The sequence below is a fragment of the Saccoglossus kowalevskii genome, chromosome 14, assembly GCF_978046115.1.
Source record: "Saccoglossus kowalevskii chromosome 14, keSacKowa6.1, whole genome shotgun sequence".
Lineage (NCBI taxonomy): Eukaryota > Metazoa > Hemichordata > Enteropneusta > Harrimaniidae > Saccoglossus > Saccoglossus kowalevskii.
The window spans coordinates 30,363,820-30,385,789 of record NC_140654.1 but is presented as its reverse complement, the minus strand read 5'-3'; the positions used below and the strand labels follow the sequence as shown (position 1 = coordinate 30,385,789).

At 34.2% G+C, this 21,970-nt stretch overlaps 2 protein-coding genes and 1 long non-coding RNA gene across 3 annotated transcripts in view; 1 reads left to right on the top strand and 2 right to left on the bottom strand.

The window, feature by feature from the left end:
* The window catches only part of LOC102803530 (E3 SUMO-protein ligase NSE2-like), a 44,653-nt gene extending 43,452 nt beyond the window's left edge, over window positions 1-1,201 (bottom strand). Inside the window, exon 1 of the mRNA XM_006815222.3 lies at window positions 1,149-1,201. The gene's annotated coding sequence lies outside the window, so the exon portion shown is untranslated. The remainder of the gene's footprint in view (window positions 1-1,148) is intronic.
* A 46-nt stretch (window positions 1,202-1,247) lies between these two features.
* LOC100370454 (arf-GAP with SH3 domain, ANK repeat and PH domain-containing protein 2-like) overlaps window positions 1,248-21,970 on the top strand; it is a 95,638-nt gene continuing 74,915 nt past the window's right edge. The window contains exon 1 of the mRNA XM_078008387.2: window positions 1,248-1,465. Coding sequence (XP_077864513.2) covers window positions 1,316-1,465 — 150 coding nt within the window. The 5' untranslated portion in view covers window positions 1,248-1,315. The remainder of the gene's footprint in view (window positions 1,466-21,970) is intronic.
* LOC144345729 (uncharacterized) lies at window positions 10,753-11,776 on the bottom strand. The gene is made up of 2 exons (XR_013419395.2): window positions 11,415-11,776; window positions 10,753-10,920 (listed from the first exon to the last, which is right to left on the bottom strand). It is a non-coding gene; the product is annotated as an uncharacterized LOC144345729 (long non-coding RNA).

Here is a 21,970-nt window from a genome sequence, read left to right as displayed (position 1 = left end):
TTATTATGAAAATCCCAGATAGAATAAATATCACTGTGCACATTGCCCATGATTGTTAAACATCTAAACGGTCAAAGGGGTAAAGGGTATCACATGAGACATTATGTAGATTGTTTCTGCCTCATACCTGGTGGCCGTCACTTGTCGCGCTTTCTACTGGTTAGTTAAATGCGTCCATGCAACAAAATTATTTTAACACTATTTTTATATGTCACATGAACAAATAGAGCGTATAGTCCAGAACACTGAAAGGATAAAATGTGTTTAAATATTATCGATCCGTCATCCTCGATCATTATGAGATGACCGCGATTGGTCATATGTTACATTAGCCCGCAATCAAAATTAAAAAAAACAATTGTCACTACTACAGGCAAAGCTTTGGAAATTACAGCTAAACTTTAAATCTAAATTGCTTACTGCTAATTAAATCATTGAAATAACGCCACAAACCAAATATTAATAGTTTTTGGAAAACTTAGTTTAGCCATGGACCAATTTATTATTTGCTGATGTATTATAATTGTGTATTAGTGTCTTTATCATTTTATTATTTGCACTGCCAGTTCAAAGTATCCTTTCAAAAATGGCTGACCGCTCATCTTTTTGATTTTGTGCCCAATTTTGGTTCGTTTGTGACTCATTTTTGGTCCGTTTGGTTCGTTTTTTGGCTAGTTTTAAGTTATTTGGCTTGTTTTGGGTTGTTTTGCTCGTTCCATGTTTTGTAAATCGAAATGGCGGTCATGCCATGTTATAGTTACTCGTATTTATTTATTGAGCTGTCATGTTAGTTACTCGTATTTATTGAGCTGCAAACTAAATCTTTTCGAGAAATTTATTTCTATGACGTGGCGATTTTCAATGTCGTTAAAAAAATTGATATAGGTTTATTTCGTTTCGTTTCGTGGAAAAGACTAAGCCGCGGTCGTACAATAATTCTCCCGATCAACAAGTACTACGAGGGCTAAAGGCCAACTTTGCAATTATTCCATGATGTATTTTCAAGAAGGCTGTTTCAGAAACGGGGGTCAGTCATTCGCCACTCTCACGTATTGAAACGGGTCTTTTGAATATGAATAAGGTCGCTACTTCATAAGTGGGTCAAATGTGACAGTCATTGAATAACCTTCCGAATAGTCAGGACTTACCAAATATAAACACAACCATCTGAATTTTCCACGAAATACAAAATCTCGCGAGATCGTGCTTTTGTGGCAGTGCTGCGCACGCTCAGTAATAAATTTAAACTTGTTTCCTGCATGCACTAGTTGATCACAGTGTTTATAGAATCGATCTAATAATTAATGTTCGTTCTATGATCTTCAATGTTGGCAACATCATGCCGGACCAGATTAGTGTTTCCGAATTTCTGGGAGAGACCAAGGATGACATATCATCACCTACAACTTCAAATTTCGTGACGAAGATGGGGCACTGTCGAAACACCATTTCTGCGTTGGAAGAGGTAGGTGAAAATCATGACTAATTTCAGCTAATATAACTTGTTGGTACAGAAGCCCGTGTTGGAGGTGGACCTAGTGCTTGTTGTTTTTTATCCATCAGATCTTGTTTTTCTAGTTTGAAGACGTTACCATTATATCCCAAACTGTTAGGGCATTCGGACAAGACTACTAGTAAAAAACAACAACATATATTGTGTACGCTAGCTGCGAACACCGCAAACTTCCGGGACAGCGGTCCGACCGAGCTTATGAACACATCTCTGTCAATGACGGCCCAGTTTTAACATCGGCGGAACGTTAACCGTTCTTCCCTTCACAAGTAAAGGAAGTGGGATTAAGTCAGAATCACAGTCACATGCTGAAATAAGATATCTTTTATACACAAGTTTCTTATCCAAATAAAATGTAAACATAAAACTATCTCGATATAAAAGAGAGCTTTCTAATCGTCCCGGGTAGTTGTACTAGCAGGAAGAAAAATAGACTGGTACATGTGAAAGGTGTGGGTATTAGGGACAGTTGACATGTCCCTGAATTCACCTGTGTATTCTAACGCTCATAGTATCAATATAACTGTCATTGTTTACGGTAATTAACCGTAAGAAGGTGTGAAAACAGTAAACAAAATGAAAATTGTTTTTCTTTGAGTTTCACCATAGAGGTAATAAGAATTCTTATTACCTCCATGGTTTCTCAAAGATTTCTATGAGTCTAATCTCACAATACATACTTTCTTATCAAGGCAAACAGTAATTATTGTAAACATTAACAATGGTGTCACATGATTCAGTAGTGTTGTCCCAAGGATTGTAAACACCCATTGACTTTTATAATAATATATCAATTCCTAAAAATGTGTGTTGTTTCTTTCCAAATATCACCCAAGACAGCGATTTACAGTGGCATTTTGTCATGGATAGTCATTGCTGACAGTGACCCTTAAGATTTCATAGTGTGCTTCGCTAGCTTTTGTGTGGAAACATAATAATAGTGGCTAGACATGATCAGACATACTAAAGAATGATCTTAATTTGTCACTCAAAAACTCCCAGATTTATTTTTCAGATAGTATTCTACCCACTTGTTGAACTTTCATATTGTACTAGTATATTGTTTGGGTACTGCAAAACCATTTATTTTCACTGTCATTTAATTTCAATGTTTTGATGTTTAGAGCAATTTCACCGGGTTTAAAATGACAAATTTGCCAGGGAAAGAATGAGTTCTACTGTTTTTTGACATGATCACATGAATTTAATTTAGGGAATTTTAATTATCTGCGAAAATTGTGAAATTAAAAACCATTATATAATATATGTGTTTTTGTATCACTATAGTAAGGTATTTGCATACATGCTACTATCACACATATGTTGAAGGAAACGCCTTAACACCAGTTACAATGTCTGGTAAAATCACGATTACCTAAGTACATACCACCCATAAACACATATCATTAAATGTAACTGATATTCTCATTTAGTATCAACAGTTTTTGTTTATGAGATAAATTACAAAATTAATCGACTGTTTATTTGTTGTTGTAGTTAGTATACTGTCATTCAGTGATAAATCCTACTGATGTTTGCAAAAATTATGAGAAAAATCCTGCAAAAAAGTTTTCAGTCTATTTGTTTTCCAAAATCAAGGGGCATTTTAAAATTTTTATTGTATATTAAAATTGTGTATTTACATTTTATTTTTTTTTATGAAAATTGAATTCATTACTAGAAGACTTTAAACAGACTCATGTGATGTTCAGAAACATTTTTATTGGAGAAAAAGATCAAAACGATTAATTAGAGTTTGTCTTGGGTTTTCTTTAGTGTCCTTGCATGGAGAGTGTTTTGTGTGTGTTTTTTTTAAAAATATAATAGCATGTCTGATATCCATTGCAAAATCAAACATTACTGTGTTTGCCGATCCATGGTGTTCTAAGCTACTAAGAACTGCTTTAATTGACTTTTAAGTACATGAATTTTCAATTGCATGAAGATCTATACAATCACTTGTACCTGGTTTTGAATCCTCTCCAAAAAAAATAAATAAAACATCTGGTACATTGTACATTCTTATTTTTCAATATGAAATTTTGATGTTCAAATAAAGACGATCAAAACATTTTGTGGTTGCCCCTCACAGCATCAAGGAATTTCTAGCATTGTACAAGTTTTCAAATATTTCTAATTGAATGAATAAATAGTTGCTCTGTTCGACTGGGATACTAGACACAGCAAGACTTCTGTGTTTATTATTTCTAAATCCACTTTCTATTTGCTGAACACTGTAAATCATTGTTTTGATATTGTCTCCTAATTACATTTACAATGTAGTCATTGATGTTCAGAGCTTATACTGAGGTTGAGGTCTATGTAAGCACATAATTGAACAAAGATTTATAATAGGAAAAGGTTATAAAGTCTCTAAACTAGGCCCAACGTTTTTAGAAAATTAAAATTGAATAAATCTAAATTGTCACACCCATCCCCATTCCTTGTGTGTGTGTTAAGTGCTCTTCTATTAAACAAGGACTATGACAACCTGATAATCACATCCACACACACTATTCAGCATAATCATTACAGACTTACCACCTAGAGAACCCTTGAACTTCAAACAGATTGCATTCCATTATCAACTCTTGTTGTATACATTACCTGTACTTTCACTGAATTTACCCACCAAGACAGAATGAATGGCAACACAATACAACCTTTGTCAACTGACACTGTATCTATTTCAAGACTTTCTTTCCAGTGTGTGCAGTAGTCAATTTAAAATACATTCACAAATTGATAGTTAAATAAATTAATCAGCATTATAATTTATTAAAAAAAATGAATATAATCATATACACATGCTTTGAAGCTGGTCATTTACATAGTAGGAATGCAGCTTCTTAATTTTACATGCTCTACATACAGTAAACGTAATTGCTTTTACTTTCTACACTCTGATTTATAATGCTGAGGTTAAAGACATGGATCACTGACTTTTTTTTTCTTTTGCAATTTTACTGTGTTGAAATATTTTAATTGTTTCTTTTTCAAGAAAAAGGTGCTTCCGACCTTGGTTGTATTTGTTAGCATGTGCTGAAAAAAAATGTTTGAAAGTTCTTATCTCCAATTATAGCTGCTTGTGGTTTGTACAACATGTCTGATACCAGTTTGTCTGACCTCTTGTACATTTCTCCCTTCATATTACCATGACGACCTTAGCAACAGCTGTTGTCAAGGACAGAATTACATGCATATACTCCAGACATGTACCAAAGAAATAAATTTTCTTCCTTATCTAGGAAATTTTTAAAACATAACAGTACCACTGTGAGTAAGGGTTAAACCATTTTAAAACTTTGAGAGTTAAGTTTGGTGGATGAAGGTTTTTTGCAAATTCTGATTCAAAATTATTGCATGTAGAAGAGAGATAAACATTCCTTACAACCTTTCACAGAATAATTGCAATTCAAAAATGAATATGTCTGCAGTAACCCTCCCCCTCCACATCTTCCTCCTTGGTAGCATACTGCATGCCAGGTCATATACAGTAGTATCTTATTCTTATTGGGTGTTCTATTAATACTGGGTAATGGTTTTCAGATAAGGCTGCATTATGGGATTATTCCAAGGAGTTTTACTTTAACCTTTGACCTGATACCCTGATTTTTGCAGCAGGAAGAGATGTAATTTAATTTCTTATTAGGTGACAATTTTACATATCCATGCAAGAATGCTTTTCTATCTAAATTCCAAGCTTTAAAAATATTATTGGTAATACAAGGTTGTATATTCCTGTTGGGTAGGTATGCAGGGTGTCAGTCTAAGGGGTCAAATATTTGAAATTATGTGGGGTGGCTGGACCAGTGCAAGTATTTTTTTGTGGTGTCTTTTCTTAGCATTTTTTTTTAATATGCCCTGCAACATTTTGCATGCATTTTTGCATTTCTCTTGGTGTCTAGCTTGCAATTTTTTTTTTAACAAATCTCCCAACCCCTTGATTTGAAATAGTCGACTTCTAAATATTTCTATGCATTCGTTTAGGTGTAATCGAAACTGCTGAATTGGTTGCTGTTAATCTTCACTGTTTGTTGAAGAAGATGAAGTCACGGCAACCCAAACTACCTGCTTACAAATTGTCATGATGTTACTGTCTTGCATTTTGTTTATGTACCCTCAAAGCTGAATTCACATGTGCGTGTCATTTTGTAGAGTTATTAAAGTGATAATTACTGTTTATTTCTGAGCTGAGCTCAATGTTAATGGGTTCACTGCTAATCAGCTAGAAATATTTCAACTATATTAATTTATAAGTGTGACAGCAGTATGATTGATTTATTTGCATCTATGTGACATCCTTGCTATTACAAAACAGTCATCATAGCGTGGTTAAGCTTAACGATGGAATGACATTTACATTATACATCATACCACATAAAACCAATGGTCTATGTCATTTATAAAAATAGAACATGCATATCTATACTGAAGACATTAATCTGGTGTAATTGACATGAATTATTGCTAAGTTCTAAATATATCTTATTATCCGAACACAACTGTATTAATTGAAGCACACAACTAGAAATTGCAATTATTGTTGACTGGATTTGTTTGACTTTATTTTGACCTTACACACACCTGACATTTTTAAAACTGCTTGTCACATGACATACATAATGTACATAAAATATCTCATTTGAATCTCAAGATGAATAAATAAATAAATCTAAAAATGAATGAATGAATAAATGAATGAATGAATAAATGAATAAATAAATAAATAAATAAACAAATAAACAAACAAACAAACAAACAAACAAACAAACAAATTGCTAATTTTAGCAGCACTATCCCAGTAACATATTGACAATCCTGGTAATTTGTCATATTTGTTATTTTATTAGTCTTGATAATAATATTTTTTCATCTTTGGAACTATATAAAATTCATTGATCATTAAGCCAACCCAGACCTCTGCCACGATGTCTAGACCCATCTAGAATTACTGTGTTGTTAAAAGCAAATACAAACTTTGCTCATTATTTTACTTCCTTATTGACCTTACAAAGTATGTGTAGCATTGTTACATCATTTGCATCACTAATGTAAGCTAATAAATTATTCATAGTTCCTTAAATAGAAGGCACACTCTTTTAAAGACATGTACAATGTATACCTGCAACCACCTGTAGTTATATTTCTAGATATGTTCTGACAATAACACTCTGACCCTGAACATGGCAGCATAAATTATTAACATAATTCATTCACATCCACGCCCTTTGGTAATACGTAATTTATGTCATTGGTCTCAGTCATACTGTTGTGGTGAAATTAAATTTTAATTCAATATAATAATGTGAAAATTCATTGTTCTTATAATCACTAACTTTATTAATTGACCAAGTCCTGAAAAAACCCAAAATGAATGATTGTAGGGTTTTAAAATATCTAAAACAATTCTCATATAATGAAAAACCTTACTTCAACCATATATATCAGTGTGATATAATAAACATTTAATGGTTTCTGTAATGTAAACAAACTATATATTACTTTATAATGAGCAGTACTACTTCTGTGTGAGTCTGGTGTTAACAGTCTTTTTAATTGTATTCATCAATGTTACCATTACAATTGAATCTACCTCTTCAACTTGTTTTGATATACCATTACAGTAGTTGGCTGTCTAATGATTTATCTTGTGTAGTTAAATTAATATGCTTTGTAATTAAAAATATTATTACCAAAAAAAAACAAACATATTTTTTTGCCATTTTCCCCATCTATAATGTTCTATACATTTTTTAACTGACGTTGAATTAACTGTGAAGACCACACCCAGCAAAGGGTTTGCTCGTCATAACAGTTTTACTTTTTGGGACCAATACAACTCTTAAGAGTTTTGTCTAAAATGAATTGAACTCTCAACCTTGCAAGGAATGTTATTATCAGCACTAGATAATGTTTCATGCATACATTTTGTTGACTCAAGTCAGCTGAGTATGACTATAGATAGTTTAGTGTGGTTAATCAAATACATATACACACTTTTCTAGTTCCTAGATAGATTACTAGGGAGCATTAGTCCTGTAGATTTGTCACTTACCAGACTGATATTTGGGTGAATATCACTGATTTATTCAGTTCTTTGCGACCTACAATTAATTTACTATTTTATATTTGCTCTATATGATATGTGGAAGTGGAATGTGGTAAGATTGAGATTGACCCACGGGTGTGTATGTGTTGAGGGAGGAAGGGATGGTGGTGGGGAGGGGGAATATATCGGGATCTATGTGTATGAGGTGTGCATAGAGGACTATGTATGAGATGAGAAATATGGGGCTATATGGAGTGAGGAGGTGAGTAGGAATAGGGCGTAGTTTATAATATGATGTACAAGCAATGTTGGGGCATACAGTGATGTTTGTATGCAGTATTACATGAACACAAAAGCCTGCGGTGTAGATTTTATTAGAAGTGAAAGAATGGTAATTTCTCAGTAGACATCATAATGCTATTGATGTATTTCCTGGAATGTTGATTTAATAGATTATCAGTGTATTAAAGACTAATGTTTTCAAAGTAGAAGCTAATCACTGTTTTCCTGTCTTTTGTGTAATGCACCCAACGTACACTAGGGGTTATTGCACTGGATTCATTTATTCTTTGAATTGACATACATAATGAGTAACACAAAGGTGAGCTCTCATATAGTATGTGTACATACAGTGCACAGCAAAGTAGATATAATAATATGGGTTTCAACCTAGGTTTACTGTACTGCTAGAGCATCATGAACATTGTAACATTGACAACAGTTTACATTATTTTAGAACTATTTTAGAAATGAGATTCTAGTCACATTACTGTAATTTGATTCTCTTTTCAAGAATTATTGTGAAAGTTCTAATTATTATCATTGATTTTTGAAACCAATGAAATATATTAAGCATAATTCCATTGGTTGCTAAAACTGTGATTAGAAACCTATTTATATAGTTTGATTTAAAGATTGAAATTTTAAATCATATTACTGAATTTTATTTAAAAACAGCTTTAAAAATCAAATAAATAATTTCATTCATCATATATGACATCAGTTTGCATGATACATAATTTGTTATTTTTGTCATTTTCAATGATTTATGGTACATGTATTATACCATTATCATAGTAACATTAGTCAAACACTAAGTAAAAATGAAAAATAAACCCTAAATCGCATAACTTGTGGTTTTTTATTTTAAATGATGATCTGTGTAACACATGATATGTAATTTAATATTGTCACAAGTTTTATGCCAGCCTTGGTTTAAATAAATACCTGTGACCCCTTTTTACAATCCTGAATTAGGCTGATCCCTTTGTTTACTATACTGGAGTAGTTAATAGTTGGGTTGTACTTACATTACATACATTTAGAGAGGGGAGGAGGCAGTGAGGAAGACGTGTCAGGCTGCTAATTCATAGCTCTGTTATTTATTTATTTATTTATTTATTTATTTTTGACTTCCGTGTGCGAAGCACAAAAAGGGAGTCTTTGCAGTTAGTGTGTCTGTCTGTGTGTGTGTGTGTGTGGGTGTGTGTGTGTGTGTGTGTGTCTGTCTGTCTGTCTGTGTGTGTGTGTGTGTGTGTGTGTGTGTGTGTGTCTGTTCCATCGATATCTCAAGAACCAATTTTCGGATTTCAATGAAACTTGGTATATAGCTTGTCTGGGGCAATGCGCAGATTTGACAGCCATGCATATTAATGAGCTCATCTGCATAATAATGTGTGAATTTTACACTATTTCTGTTATATCTCAAGAAGCATTAAAACGATTTTCATGTAACTTGGTAAGAATGTTACTAATGATTGGCAGCTGCAATTCATTGTTGTATTTTACATTTTAATTAAAATTTAGCATTTTTTATGTATTTTTGTATTATTTTTTTTTTTAATTTTTCTGCCCAATTGCATGAATACAACTAATAGGAATCGGTGAGTGGACTAATTTGCATTATGATGCGCATGCGTATTCTATTTTTTATGACCAGCAATTTATGATGGTGTCAGCCATTTTGTTATTTCCAGTGTGTTGTACAAAAACGAAGCAAGCGCTCGGGAGAGGAAATGTATCAGTTTACATTATGAAAAGGTCTAAGAAATTACATGTATGATTTTTTATTATCGTATAAGTAAATAAATAAATAAGTAATTGAACAAATGTATAACCTCAATGACTGTGAAACGAATTACTGTGCAAGCTAGTTTACATTCACGTGTGGTGTACAATTACATTCAAACCACGGAACATTGAACCCTGTGTGAGCCCAGTCAAGAAAATAACGAATGTGAAATTCATCATCGCTAAAACCATGGCAGTGTTGAAGATATGAAAATGGTTGGTAGGTTCGATTTCATGGTAAAATGTTGTGTAAATTCGTTGTACTTGTGAATCCTGATTTATCACCGTATTATTTAATGCGAGAACAAATATGGTGACCTCCAGCATCAATGTAGTTGTATCAAGTCACTGCCATAAGGAGATATTTCTTTTGTATCGCTTACCGACATTGTATTGTACTTCTTTCCTTTATTTTCCTTTACACATTTGGAAACTTGCATGGTGCACTTTCACCCCCACCTTCCCCAAATTACGAAGCTATCAAGTCGATTAGTAGGTATAGGATGTCTATGTGTGTTGATGGCTACTGCGTTGTGTAAGGGCTTCTCGTACGTAAAATGGGGCCCATTCCCAGAAAAAATATCTATTTACACAGAGCTGACAAAATTCGCTTACATGTGTGAATATATGTTGGGATTTGGAGAAAAAAACTCGTAAAACATACGGAATTTACCGTGACAGCAGTGATAAATTTTGGTGCCGATTGCTGGTGGGCTGATCAGCATGTCGGATTATTTCTGAGAACGTTCTTCGTGTAGGAAATCACAAAATTATTAGCACTAAGTTGGCTGGTTTACCTTATTTTCAATCTGATTAAAATCTGATGTAGTGTACGGGCTTTAATTATTTTGGCCATAAACTTATTTTTTATTATATTTTTTATTAATGCCTTTTTATTTTATTATTTTACTTTGATTTTGATTTTGTGATTTTTTTTAATTCCGCCCTACCTACATCTGATCCGACGCCTATGTAAGTCCCGTTCAAATCTCGCGTAAGTAACAGCCAATCACAGCCCCCCTTTTATACAGGCTGTCAGTTGCTTACTTTTCAGTGTATACGGGCAAGCTTTCTGTACATTATATTTTGCCCACTTGAATAAACCATTAATAGAAAATTGCTAGTACATTTTTATTTACAGAAGAAATTTTACAATTTTTGTCATTACATTGAATATTTTTTTCACTTCCAACAAATGTGTACACTTCCAGATACATCTTCGCCAGCCAAGGTTCGTTCATTCAGTCATCCCTTCAATTTTACATCAAACACTGAGCATAATTATCTAGAATGGAAGCAAACAAATGAGTAAATCGTAATGATTAGAACACTGTTAACAGCTATAGTAAACAATGCAAACTGATTTTAAATTGTATAACGGTCACCGGCCCACGGAATCGACGCAGAAAATTGGAGCAAAAAATATTTCTTGATCAATTGCGATGTGTTCCAAATAACAAATATTTTATTCCAGTCCAAATCAGCTCAATTACTTTAATAAAGAGTTATTGTATAATGTACAAAATGTTGATACAATTTGATGAATATTTACAGCTACGGCTTCAATGCCGTAGACGATTTTGGCCCGATCGTCAACAAAACATCACCCGTCTTCAGGGCAAGCGACTGGAAAAAGACACCGGTGTTCTGTCGAACCGGTGGAAACAAAATCGTCACTCCCAGAATAACTACGCAAAATAACGATCTAAACTCGAACCATTCGAGCCACAATATTAACATAAAAATGACTTTCGTTGAATTTGACAATGATAAACTTACCGAAAAGCCGTGTTATTCTCGGTAGCTAATTATAACGTCGGTATAATCCGCCATTTTATTTGAGTCTGTTTGCTACCTGACTCTGCCCGGTGACGTCATCATGTGCGCTATAGAAGGAGGTCTGTGATTCGTTGACTAAAATCGCCGATAGTGGGTCTCGTTGAAATCTCGTTACATAGGCATCGGTTCAGATGTATGTAGGGCGGAATTAAAAAAAACACGAAATCAAAATCAAAGTAAAATGATAATAAAATAAAAAGGCATTAATAACAAAAGTAATAAAAAATAAAATTAAAATAAGTTTATAGCCAAAATAATTAAAGCCCGTACACTACATCAGATTTTAATCAGATTGCCTTATTTTGTGTCAGAGTACCCTGTACAAATGACGTGAATCGACATGCGATGATTACCAAAACAATTTGACAATCGGTGTCTCATTTGTTCACCGCCCCCTCAACACGGTGATTTGTTACGATCGACGGTGATTTGTTATGAGGGGTATTTTTCCCGGCCCTTTTCGTCGGAAATTACGAATTCATTGGGTCTAATATATCCCAGTTTACTTTAGTTATTTCATCCGATTATTCTGTACATTGATTTTACCTTGCAAAGGAAACAATCGGTGTCTGGCTTTGTTATATTTACACTATTGCAACACTTTATGTGGGCCCCCAGCGTGGGCCTCGTGTTTCACTATTTTTTTCATTGAATATTACATGGCACGATATCCCTCAAATCGGAAGGCACATTTATTACTCGAGTTACTGTTCCTATTAAGTTAAGCCATGGAGAAAAAAAGAAAATATGGTTAAGCTGAATACCATGCTTCATGTGGAATGTATAGACCGTGATGTCGGCATTAACTACTGGATGCACAGTGGAAACTACTGGAGCAACGCCACGCTGACCGGCGTCTCCTGCCTGGTAAAAAAAAACCATGCGGGACGGGCTGCAGGGTTTTAAGCTGTCGTAGATGTTTTTGAAATGAAAATTAGCGAATAGGTTTTGTTTCGAGCCACTTAAAATGTCCTATGTGTATTTTTGGTTGGTACTCATCGCGTGCGACGTGCCCCAGATAGTGTCAATTTATACGCAGTAACAAATGAGACGCGTTGGGGATTACTTTAAATTTTACGTACCGGTACCGAGAAGTACGTCTGCCGTAAATTATTAATATTTGTTATGGTACTGAGCTGTACGGTGGTTGTAATTTTACCATGTCGATTTTCGGGATATACGAACCAATCGAAAAGATTGTGATGCTTTCCTTATTAATATACGTAACTGAAAGTAAATAAATATAATATTTATTGACACACATATTGATATTAAGATAGTGGTTTGAATTTTAGATATTTAGATTGTGATTGTTTGTCAGAAATTTACATAGTTGTTCTTGCTACTTTACGTTTTCCGTGTTAACTAAATTTCTAAAATATTTTTAAATGCCCTATAAGTTTATTTTGGGCATTTATTTGTTTACTATTTTCGTTGCATTTCATTTTCCTCAATGTTTTATGAATTATTTCAGTTTTCTTTTTAATGTTGCAATTTTGTGTAGACTTTTTATGCATATTTTTAAGTAGGCTTATTGTAGGTATACGATGTCTATGTGTGTAGATGACTACTGGTGGCTCCTTATTTAATAGATTATTCATAATTTGTTTATCATTTTCAAATATTCCCGAATATTACATCATGATCCCTATTCCCTCAGCACACGGGAGTTCTTTCTAAGCTTTCTTTGATTTTAATTTAATTTAATTTTTTTTTGCACTGCACTCCCACATGTACATCACGAAGGATTTCATTCAATGAACACACTGTTTTATATTGCACTTCACTCCCATATGTACATTACATAGGATTTCATTCAATGAACACATTGCTTTTATATTGCACCACACTCTCATATGTACATTACATAGGATTTCATTCAATGAACACACTGTTTTAAATTGCACTGTACTTCCATATGTACATTACATAAGATTTCATTCAATGAACACATTGCTTTTATATTGCAATGAACTCCCATATGTACATTACATAGGATTTTATTCAATCAACACATTGCTTTATATTGAACCGCACTCCCATATGTACATTACATAGGATTTCATTCAATCAACGCATTGCTTTAAATTGAACCGCACTCCCATATGTACATTACATCGGATTTCATTCAATGAACACACTGTTTTATATTGCACTGCACTCCCATATGTACATTACATAGGATTTCATTCAATGAACACATTGCTTTTATATTGCACCACACTCTCATATGTACATTACATAGGATTTCATTCAATCAACACATTGCTTTATATTGAACCGCACTCCCATATGTACATTACACAGGATTTAATTCAATGAACACACTGTTAATAATAATAATAATAATAAAGTTTTATTGCATCCTTAGAAATTACAATATTTCTTTTGGTAAAAAGCAATAAATATACACAACACAATTACAATACAATATAAATAGATACGTTAAAGTTTTCTGTACTCCATGGCTTTAAGTAGATAGGTCCCCATATGTTTAATTGCCTTGGAGTCCTTGTTAGTCCCCATTCGGACGCAGTCCGAAAACGGGGACTTATGTTTTGCCCTGTGTGCGTCCGTCCGTCCGTCCGTGCGTCCGTGATCACCTGTATCTCGAACATGCATGGACCGATTAAGTTCAAACTTCACTCATACATCACACATTATATGGGACATATGCACATGCATTTTTTTCATGATCCGATTAACGATAGCCGAATAGCGGCCATTTTAAGGCCGAAAATGCATCAAAATCGCACATTTTCACCATTCCGGACCCGGATCTCAGTTATGCATGGACGGATTTTGTTCAAATTTGGTACATACATTAAACATAATAGGACCTTGATGCACGTCATTTTTTTTTTGGGATCGGGTTCGAAATGGCCGACTGGCGGCCATTTTGTTTTAAAGAATTCAGTTCTGGATCCGTATCTGAGACATGCTTGGATTGATCGAGTTCAAACTTCACACACACAAGGTACATCATGTCACAAATATGTATGTGCATTTGTTTCATGATCTCATTAACGATAGCCAAATGGGAGCCGCTTTAAGGCCGAAAATGCATTGAAATCGCACATTTTCACCATTCCGGACCCATATCTCAGTTATGCATGGATGGATTTTGTTCAAATTTGGTACATACATTAAACATAATAGGACCTTGATGCACGTCTTTTTTTTTTTTTCGGATCAAGTTCGAAATGGCCGACTGGCGGCCATTTTGTTAAAGAATTCAGTTCTGGATCCGTATCCAAGACATGTCTGGATTGATCAAGTTCAAACTTCACACACACATGGTACATCATGTCACAAATAGATATGTGCATTTGTTTCATGATCTGCTTAACAATAGCGGAATGATGGCCATTTTAAGGCCGAAAATGCATCAAAATCACGTATTTTCACAATTCCAGAACCGGATCTCAGTCATGCATGGATGGATTTTGTTCAGATTTAGCACAATATGTTGTACATATGCAGGTGCATTTCGGTCATGATCTGCTTTGAATGTATATGTCACTCAAATATGAATGGAACGGGGACGTGTCATTGACAATGACTTGTTGCTCATCAAAAATATAAAATTACTCAATTTATCTCCTGCATTAGTTAATGTAATTTCTGTGAGCAATTCATGTCTAATATATTTGTACCGATCACATTCTAAAAGGAAGTGAACTTTATCTTCTATTTTATTTTGGGAACACAAATTACAAATTCTTTTTTCAATGGGAGTTTTTGGCTGTGTGTGCCTTCCGTTTTCAATAGCCAAACAATGGTTACTTGTTCGGAAGCGTGACATGCAGACTTGATGTTTTTTCGGAAGACAATTTAAGTATGACTCAAAATTATAAGTGTTTTTGAATTTTGCATATGTTCTTAGTTTTGTGTTTTCTTGATTGACATTTTGTTTCCAAAATGTAATATAGTTTTCTTTTAAAGTCTTATCAATGTTCTTTATATTCAAATCTGTTTTACTAGTTTGAATTTTTGAGTCAATAACTAAATTCTGAACCGATGAACACCATGGTAAATTGAATTTCATTTGTTCATAATATGCTTGTTTTGTAAGACATTTATCTGGAAGCCCTTGTATGCGTAACCAATACTTGATAAGGTTTTTTTTGGTGTCTATTAGTAATGGGAAACAGCCCAACTCTGCTCTACAAGCTAAATTTGCACCAAATTTATTTAGGCCTAGAATATTTCTACAGAATTTCAAATGTAGTTTTTCACTTGTAGTTTTGTCCCATTTGTTTTTATCCAAAACTTCAATTCCCCAAATTTCTGAACCATAAATGAGTACTGGAAGAATACATGTTCTGAACAGATAGATAAATGTTTTACAGTTGCATTCAGGTGGAATGTGTCTTAACATTGCATATAAGGCTCTGTTGGCTTTATCTGCCATGTTTTGTCTGGCTTCAGTAAATTTCCCATTGGACTGCATTGTAACACCTAAGTAATTATAGGAGTTAACACAGTTGATATGATTTCCAAGATATAGGAATTTATCATGTGTTTTTAAACCTTTTTTTCTGAAAATAACAATTTTTGTTTTTGTTAAATTGACACTAAGTTTCCAATTGGAACAATAGTCTGATAACACATCTAATGCTTTTTGAAGACCAGTGTTTGTTGTGGAAAGTAAAACTAGGTCATCTGCATAGAAGAGTGAGCTAATTTTAGTGTCATTTAGTGAAACATGGTCTATTGAACTATCCTGTAATACATCATTTAAGTCATTAAATATAGATGTTAAAAAGCATAGGGCTGATTACACAGCCTTGTTTTACTCCCTTAGTTGTCTCAAAAACAGAAGTCTTGTTTCCAAATCGTATGCAGGCCTTTGTATTTAAGTACATATATTTAATAATATTATAAATTTTCTCGTCTATACCACTGTTCAGAAGTTTGTAAAATAAACCATTTCTCCAGACAGTATCAAAAGCTTTCTGGAAGTCTATGAAACAAGTGTATATCTTCCATTTTGCTTTATATACTTATGTACAATTGTTTTTAGAGTGAAAATATGATCAGTGGTGCGGAAACCTTTTCGAAACCCAGCTTGGTTGGAATGTAAAATATTGTTTTTGTCAATAAACTGCATCTTGAATTTTCAAGGTGAATGTTCCGGCGAAGCACTCCGCTATCACCTTGAAGTATTTCATTAGGACTATGTGTATGTGACAATGCCCTCACAGTTTAGAATCAATCTACCAACAGCCAATCATATTGCTTCTTTCTTCAACGCGCTTGGCCAAGCTATCAAATTCTTCATGAGACGCCCCACTCTACCATGTATTTCTATGGGCTCTGCGCGAGCTGCTGTGAAGTACCAGTCGAAAAGCCGGTGAAAACAGCTAAATTTGAGAAAACAGCACGACCTTAACTTTGAGGAAATTTTAAACAACCAAATTTAAATATGTTGCATATATAGGGGTAATCTTGTTACACTGTTCAGGGGGGGGGGGGTGTTAACCATCCCAAAATACCGTTTTCTTAGAATTTATTGGACTTTGTTTTCACCATGATGGTTGTCAGGCGGTGAAAATGCCTGACCCGAGAATAAATTTCGCTTCGCACAGTGGAAGCTGTGTTGGCTTGGATGTCAAGGCAACACAGCGACGATATCCATACATCATGCAACTCACTAGTATTCAGACTTAAGCCATTCAAACTATACTTAGTGGCGTGTCTGATGTGTTCGTTTTTAGTCGCACTGGAAATAGTAAATCCTTATGTTATTATGCTTTACCAGCCTTGCGACCATCGAGCGTGGTAATAGTGTTGTCACCACTGTTGGGTATTATAGAAGAGTAGGTGTTATACCTCAAAATTCATGATGTCACTGCAAGATATATCGGCAGAAATGAAGCCGAAAGCATCAGAAAAGCAAAGCTCCAACCGTCATTGTAACAAAGCTTTCTATTGGTCGATAAACTTTCTATCGCGCAACCACATGACATACACGGTTATGAATAGAATTACCGCACGGTGTTGTAGAGGGAGGAATATCCGAACGGAACAACACCGTGCAGGCGGACGATGAATAAACTGTTGAATTCTATTATTCATAATAACACAAAATGTCTTACCCACACAACTGGAAACAGATATTCCCCTATAATTACCAGGCTCTGCTCTATCTCCCTTCTTAAAAATATGTGATATGATACTGATGTTCCAGATATCTGGGTAAATACCTGAATCCAGGATGAGGTTGTAAAGTTTTTGTAGTGGTTTATTCAGGAAGTCTGAACTTTGTTTCAATAATTCTGAACAGTATCCATCATACCCTGCTGCCTTTTTTGACTTAAGTTTTTTAATAGCTAATTTAATTTCTTCATCTCTAATTGTGCTATTCAATTTAGTTGCTAAATGTTCCCTATTTTCAAGTGATGTAATTTCAGAAATTATGTTATTATGATAATTGTTATTGGTCTCACAGGCATTTAATTTACTGTAATACCTATTCCATTCCTCTGGTGAAATATGGCTTGCCTGTTCATGAGTTGATTCTCTTAATTGACTTTCCAAAATTGATTAGGGTTAGTATTATTTAAGTTAATAAGTTTATTCACAATTAAGTTTTCTTCTTGTTTTTTCTTTAATTTAATTATTTTTTTAAATTTCTTCTTTCTTATATAAAATAAGTCTCTCAACCAAGTATCGAAAGTAAATTTATTAACTAATTGGGCTGTTTTAACAAGATCTTTTTTGAGTACCATGCAGTCTTTGTCAAACCATTTTTTCTTTTTAGGTTTCTGCTTCTTACTTTTATTAGACTTCTTGTTAAATGTTCTGTCTGCAGACTCAGTAATTAATGAATTAAAATTATTTACTGCATCATTTATTCCCTTACTATCTAATGTATATTTGTTAGTTAAGAAGGAATTTATTTTATGTTGACTATGTGTTGAAGCAAGGTTATCCTGGTAATTAAAAACTGAAAGTTTATCCCAGACCCAGCTTTTAGGTAGATTATGTAAATCATTATTAGGGGCCCAAGCCTGTAAGGCGTGGCCCCTATTCTTATTGTCCGGTTTTTTCTTTCTTCTTTCTTTCTTCCGTAACTTTTTTCGTCAAGCCGTTTGAGAAAACCGCTGAACGGAATGGTCTGATAATGCTCTATACTGATAGTCCCTAATGTGAACTGGTGCAACATGCTTTCAGAATTTAGATTGGTCAATAAGTTTGGCAGCCATATTGGATTGAAATAAAACCGGAAGTGGCTGTTTGACCACTTTCTGAGGGTCTAGGCCTCTAGATTTTTTTATGGTATATAGTACAACTCATGTGTAATAGATATCAGCAATAAAAACTTTAGCGGTCATGTGACTTTTCCCGCCATTTTGTTTTTCCTAAAAATGGCAAAAACTACTAAAAAATCTTCTTCTTCAGAACCACCAAGCAGAATGCTCTCATATGTAGTATTTAGCTTCTATATATGAATCCCATTTATGTTTGAAAAAATGTTTACGATTGGTCACGTGGTTTGGCCACCATTTTGGATTTCTTCTAAACAGGAAGTAGTTTTTTACTCTGGCAACACTTGAGGGAATATTTTCAATTTTGCTTCATGGCATCTGTGTATCAAGCCCTTTCAGAAACCTAAAAAAAATTTCAGATCAGTCACATGGTTTGGCCGCCATTTTGGATTTTAAGCAAAATTGACCAAAAGTTTGGGTATTTGTTTCTCACAGACGATTCAACCAATCTACTAGATGTTTTTACATTTACCATGCCTGCCCTTAGCTCCATATGAGAAAAATAATATTATTTTGATCAGTCACATGGTTTGGCCGCCATCTTGGATTTTGTGAAAATAGACATTATGCAACTACATGTTTTGTATTAGTCTGATTTCTTTCAAATTTTGTATGTGCATTTGTGTCATCAGATGCATCATTTTGCCCCAATAGCACACTGCTTGGCCACGTGGCTGGGCACCCATGGGGTGGGGGCTTCTAACCTCATTAATATGCATAACTGTTATAACTCAAACACTGTCGCAGTTAGGGTGATGAATCCTGTGTTATTATGACAACGTTGAACAAGAGATTTGATTAAAATAACAGATGACCATATATGGTCATATGAACTCATTAATATGCATAACCATTATATCTTAAACACTGTTGCAGTTAGGAAGATGAATCCTGTGTTATTATGACAACAGTGAACAAGAGATTTGATTAAAATAACAGATGACCATATATGGTCATGTAAACTCATTAATATGCATAGCAGTCATATCTGAAACACTGTCGCAGAGCAGGACATGTAACTAGTGTCATTATGAAGACATTGAATGAAAGATGTAACTGACATTAGAAATGGCTATATATGATAATGTAATCTCATTATTGTGCATAAGAACATGGCTCATTATATATCCTGAAAACCATATTTCGATAACCAAACCAGGTAAATACATGGTACGAACTTCATTTCGACCTCATGTTACTGATAATACAAGCTATCTGATTGTCTAACATGTGACCTCAATTATTATGAAACAGAATCTTGTCATGATAGATCAGCTTGGGCCCCGGTGACGCCGCTTGCGGCTTTAATTAGGGGCCCAAGCCCGAAGGGCGAGGCCCCTATTCTTATTGTCCGGTTTTTTCTTCTTCATCATCTTCTTCTTTCTTCCGTAACTTTTTTCGTCAAGCCGTTTGAGAAAACCGCTGAACAGAATGGTCTGATAATGCTCTATACTGATAGTCCATAATGTGAACTGGTGCAACATGCTTTCAGAATTTCGATTGGACAATTAGTTTGGCAGCCATATTGGATTGAAATAAAACCGGAAGTGGCTGTTTGACCACTTTCTGAGGGTCTAGGCGTCTAGATTTTTTCATGGTATATAGTACAACTCATGTGTAATAAATATCAGCAATAAAAACTGTAGCGGTCATGTGACTTTTCCCGCCATTTTGTTTTTCCTAAAAACGGCAAAAAACACTTGAAAATCTTCTTCTTCAGAACCACCAAGCAGAATGCTCTCATATGTAGTATTTAGCTTCTATATATGAATCCCATTTATGTTTGACAAAATGTTTACGATTGGTCACGTGGTTTGGCCACCATTTTGGATTTCTTCTAAACAGGAAGTAGTTTTTTACTCTGGCAACACTTGAGGGAATATTTTCAATTTTGCTTCATGGCATCTGTGTATCAAGCCCTTTCAGAAACCTAAAAAAAATTTCAGATCAGTCACATGGTTTGGCCGCCATTTTGGATTTTAAGCAAAATTGACCAAAAGTTTGGGTATTTGTTTCTCAGAGACGATTCAACGAATCTACTAGATGTTTTTATATTTACCATGCCTGGCCTTAGCTGCATACGAGAAAAATAATATTATTTTGATCAGTCACGTGGTTTGGCCGCCATCTTGGATTTTGTGAAAATAGAAATTATGCAACTACATGTTTTGTATTAGTCTGATTTCTTTCAAATTTTGTATGTGCATTTGTGTCATCAGATGCATCATTTTGCCCCAATAGCACACTGTTAGGCCACGTGGCTGGGCACCCATGGGGTGGGGGCTTCTAACCTCATTAATATGCATAACTGTTATAACTCAAGCACTGTTGTAGTTAGGATGATGAATCCTATGTTATTATGACAACCTTGAACAAGAGATTCGATTAAAATAACAAATGACCATATATGGTCATGCGAGCTCATTAATATGCATAACTGTCATATCTCAAACACTGTTGCAGTTAGGAAGTGGAATCCTGTGTCATTATGACAACAGTGAACAAGAGATTTGATTAAAATAACAGATAACCATATATGGTCATGTGAACTCATTAATATGCATAGCAGTCATATCTAAAACACTGTTGCAGTTGGGAAGATGAATCCTGTGTTATTATGACAACATTGAACAAGAGATTTGATTAAATTAACAGATGACCATATATGGTCATGTGAACTCATTATTATGCATAACCATTATATCTTAAACACTGTCGCAGTTAGGAAGATAAATCCTGTGTCATTATGACAACAGTGAACAAGAGATTTGATTAAAATAACAGATAACCACATATGGTCATGTGAACTCATTAATATGCATAGCAGTCATATCTAAAACACTGTCGCACTTAGGAAGATGAATCCTGTGTTATTATGACAACAGTGAACAAGAGATTTGATTAAAATAACAGATGACCATATATTGTCATGTGAACTCATTAATATGCATAACCATTATATCTTAAACACTGTTGCAGTTAGGAAGATGAATCCTGTGTTATTATGACAACAGTGAACAAGAGATTTGATTAAAATAACAGATAATCATATATGGTCATGTGAACTCATTAATATGCATAACCATTATATCTTAAACACTGTTGCAGTTAGGAAGATGAATCCTGTGTTATTATGACAACAGTGAACAAGAGATTTGATTAAAATAACAGATAACCATATATGGTCATGTGAACTCATTAATACGCATAACCATTATAACT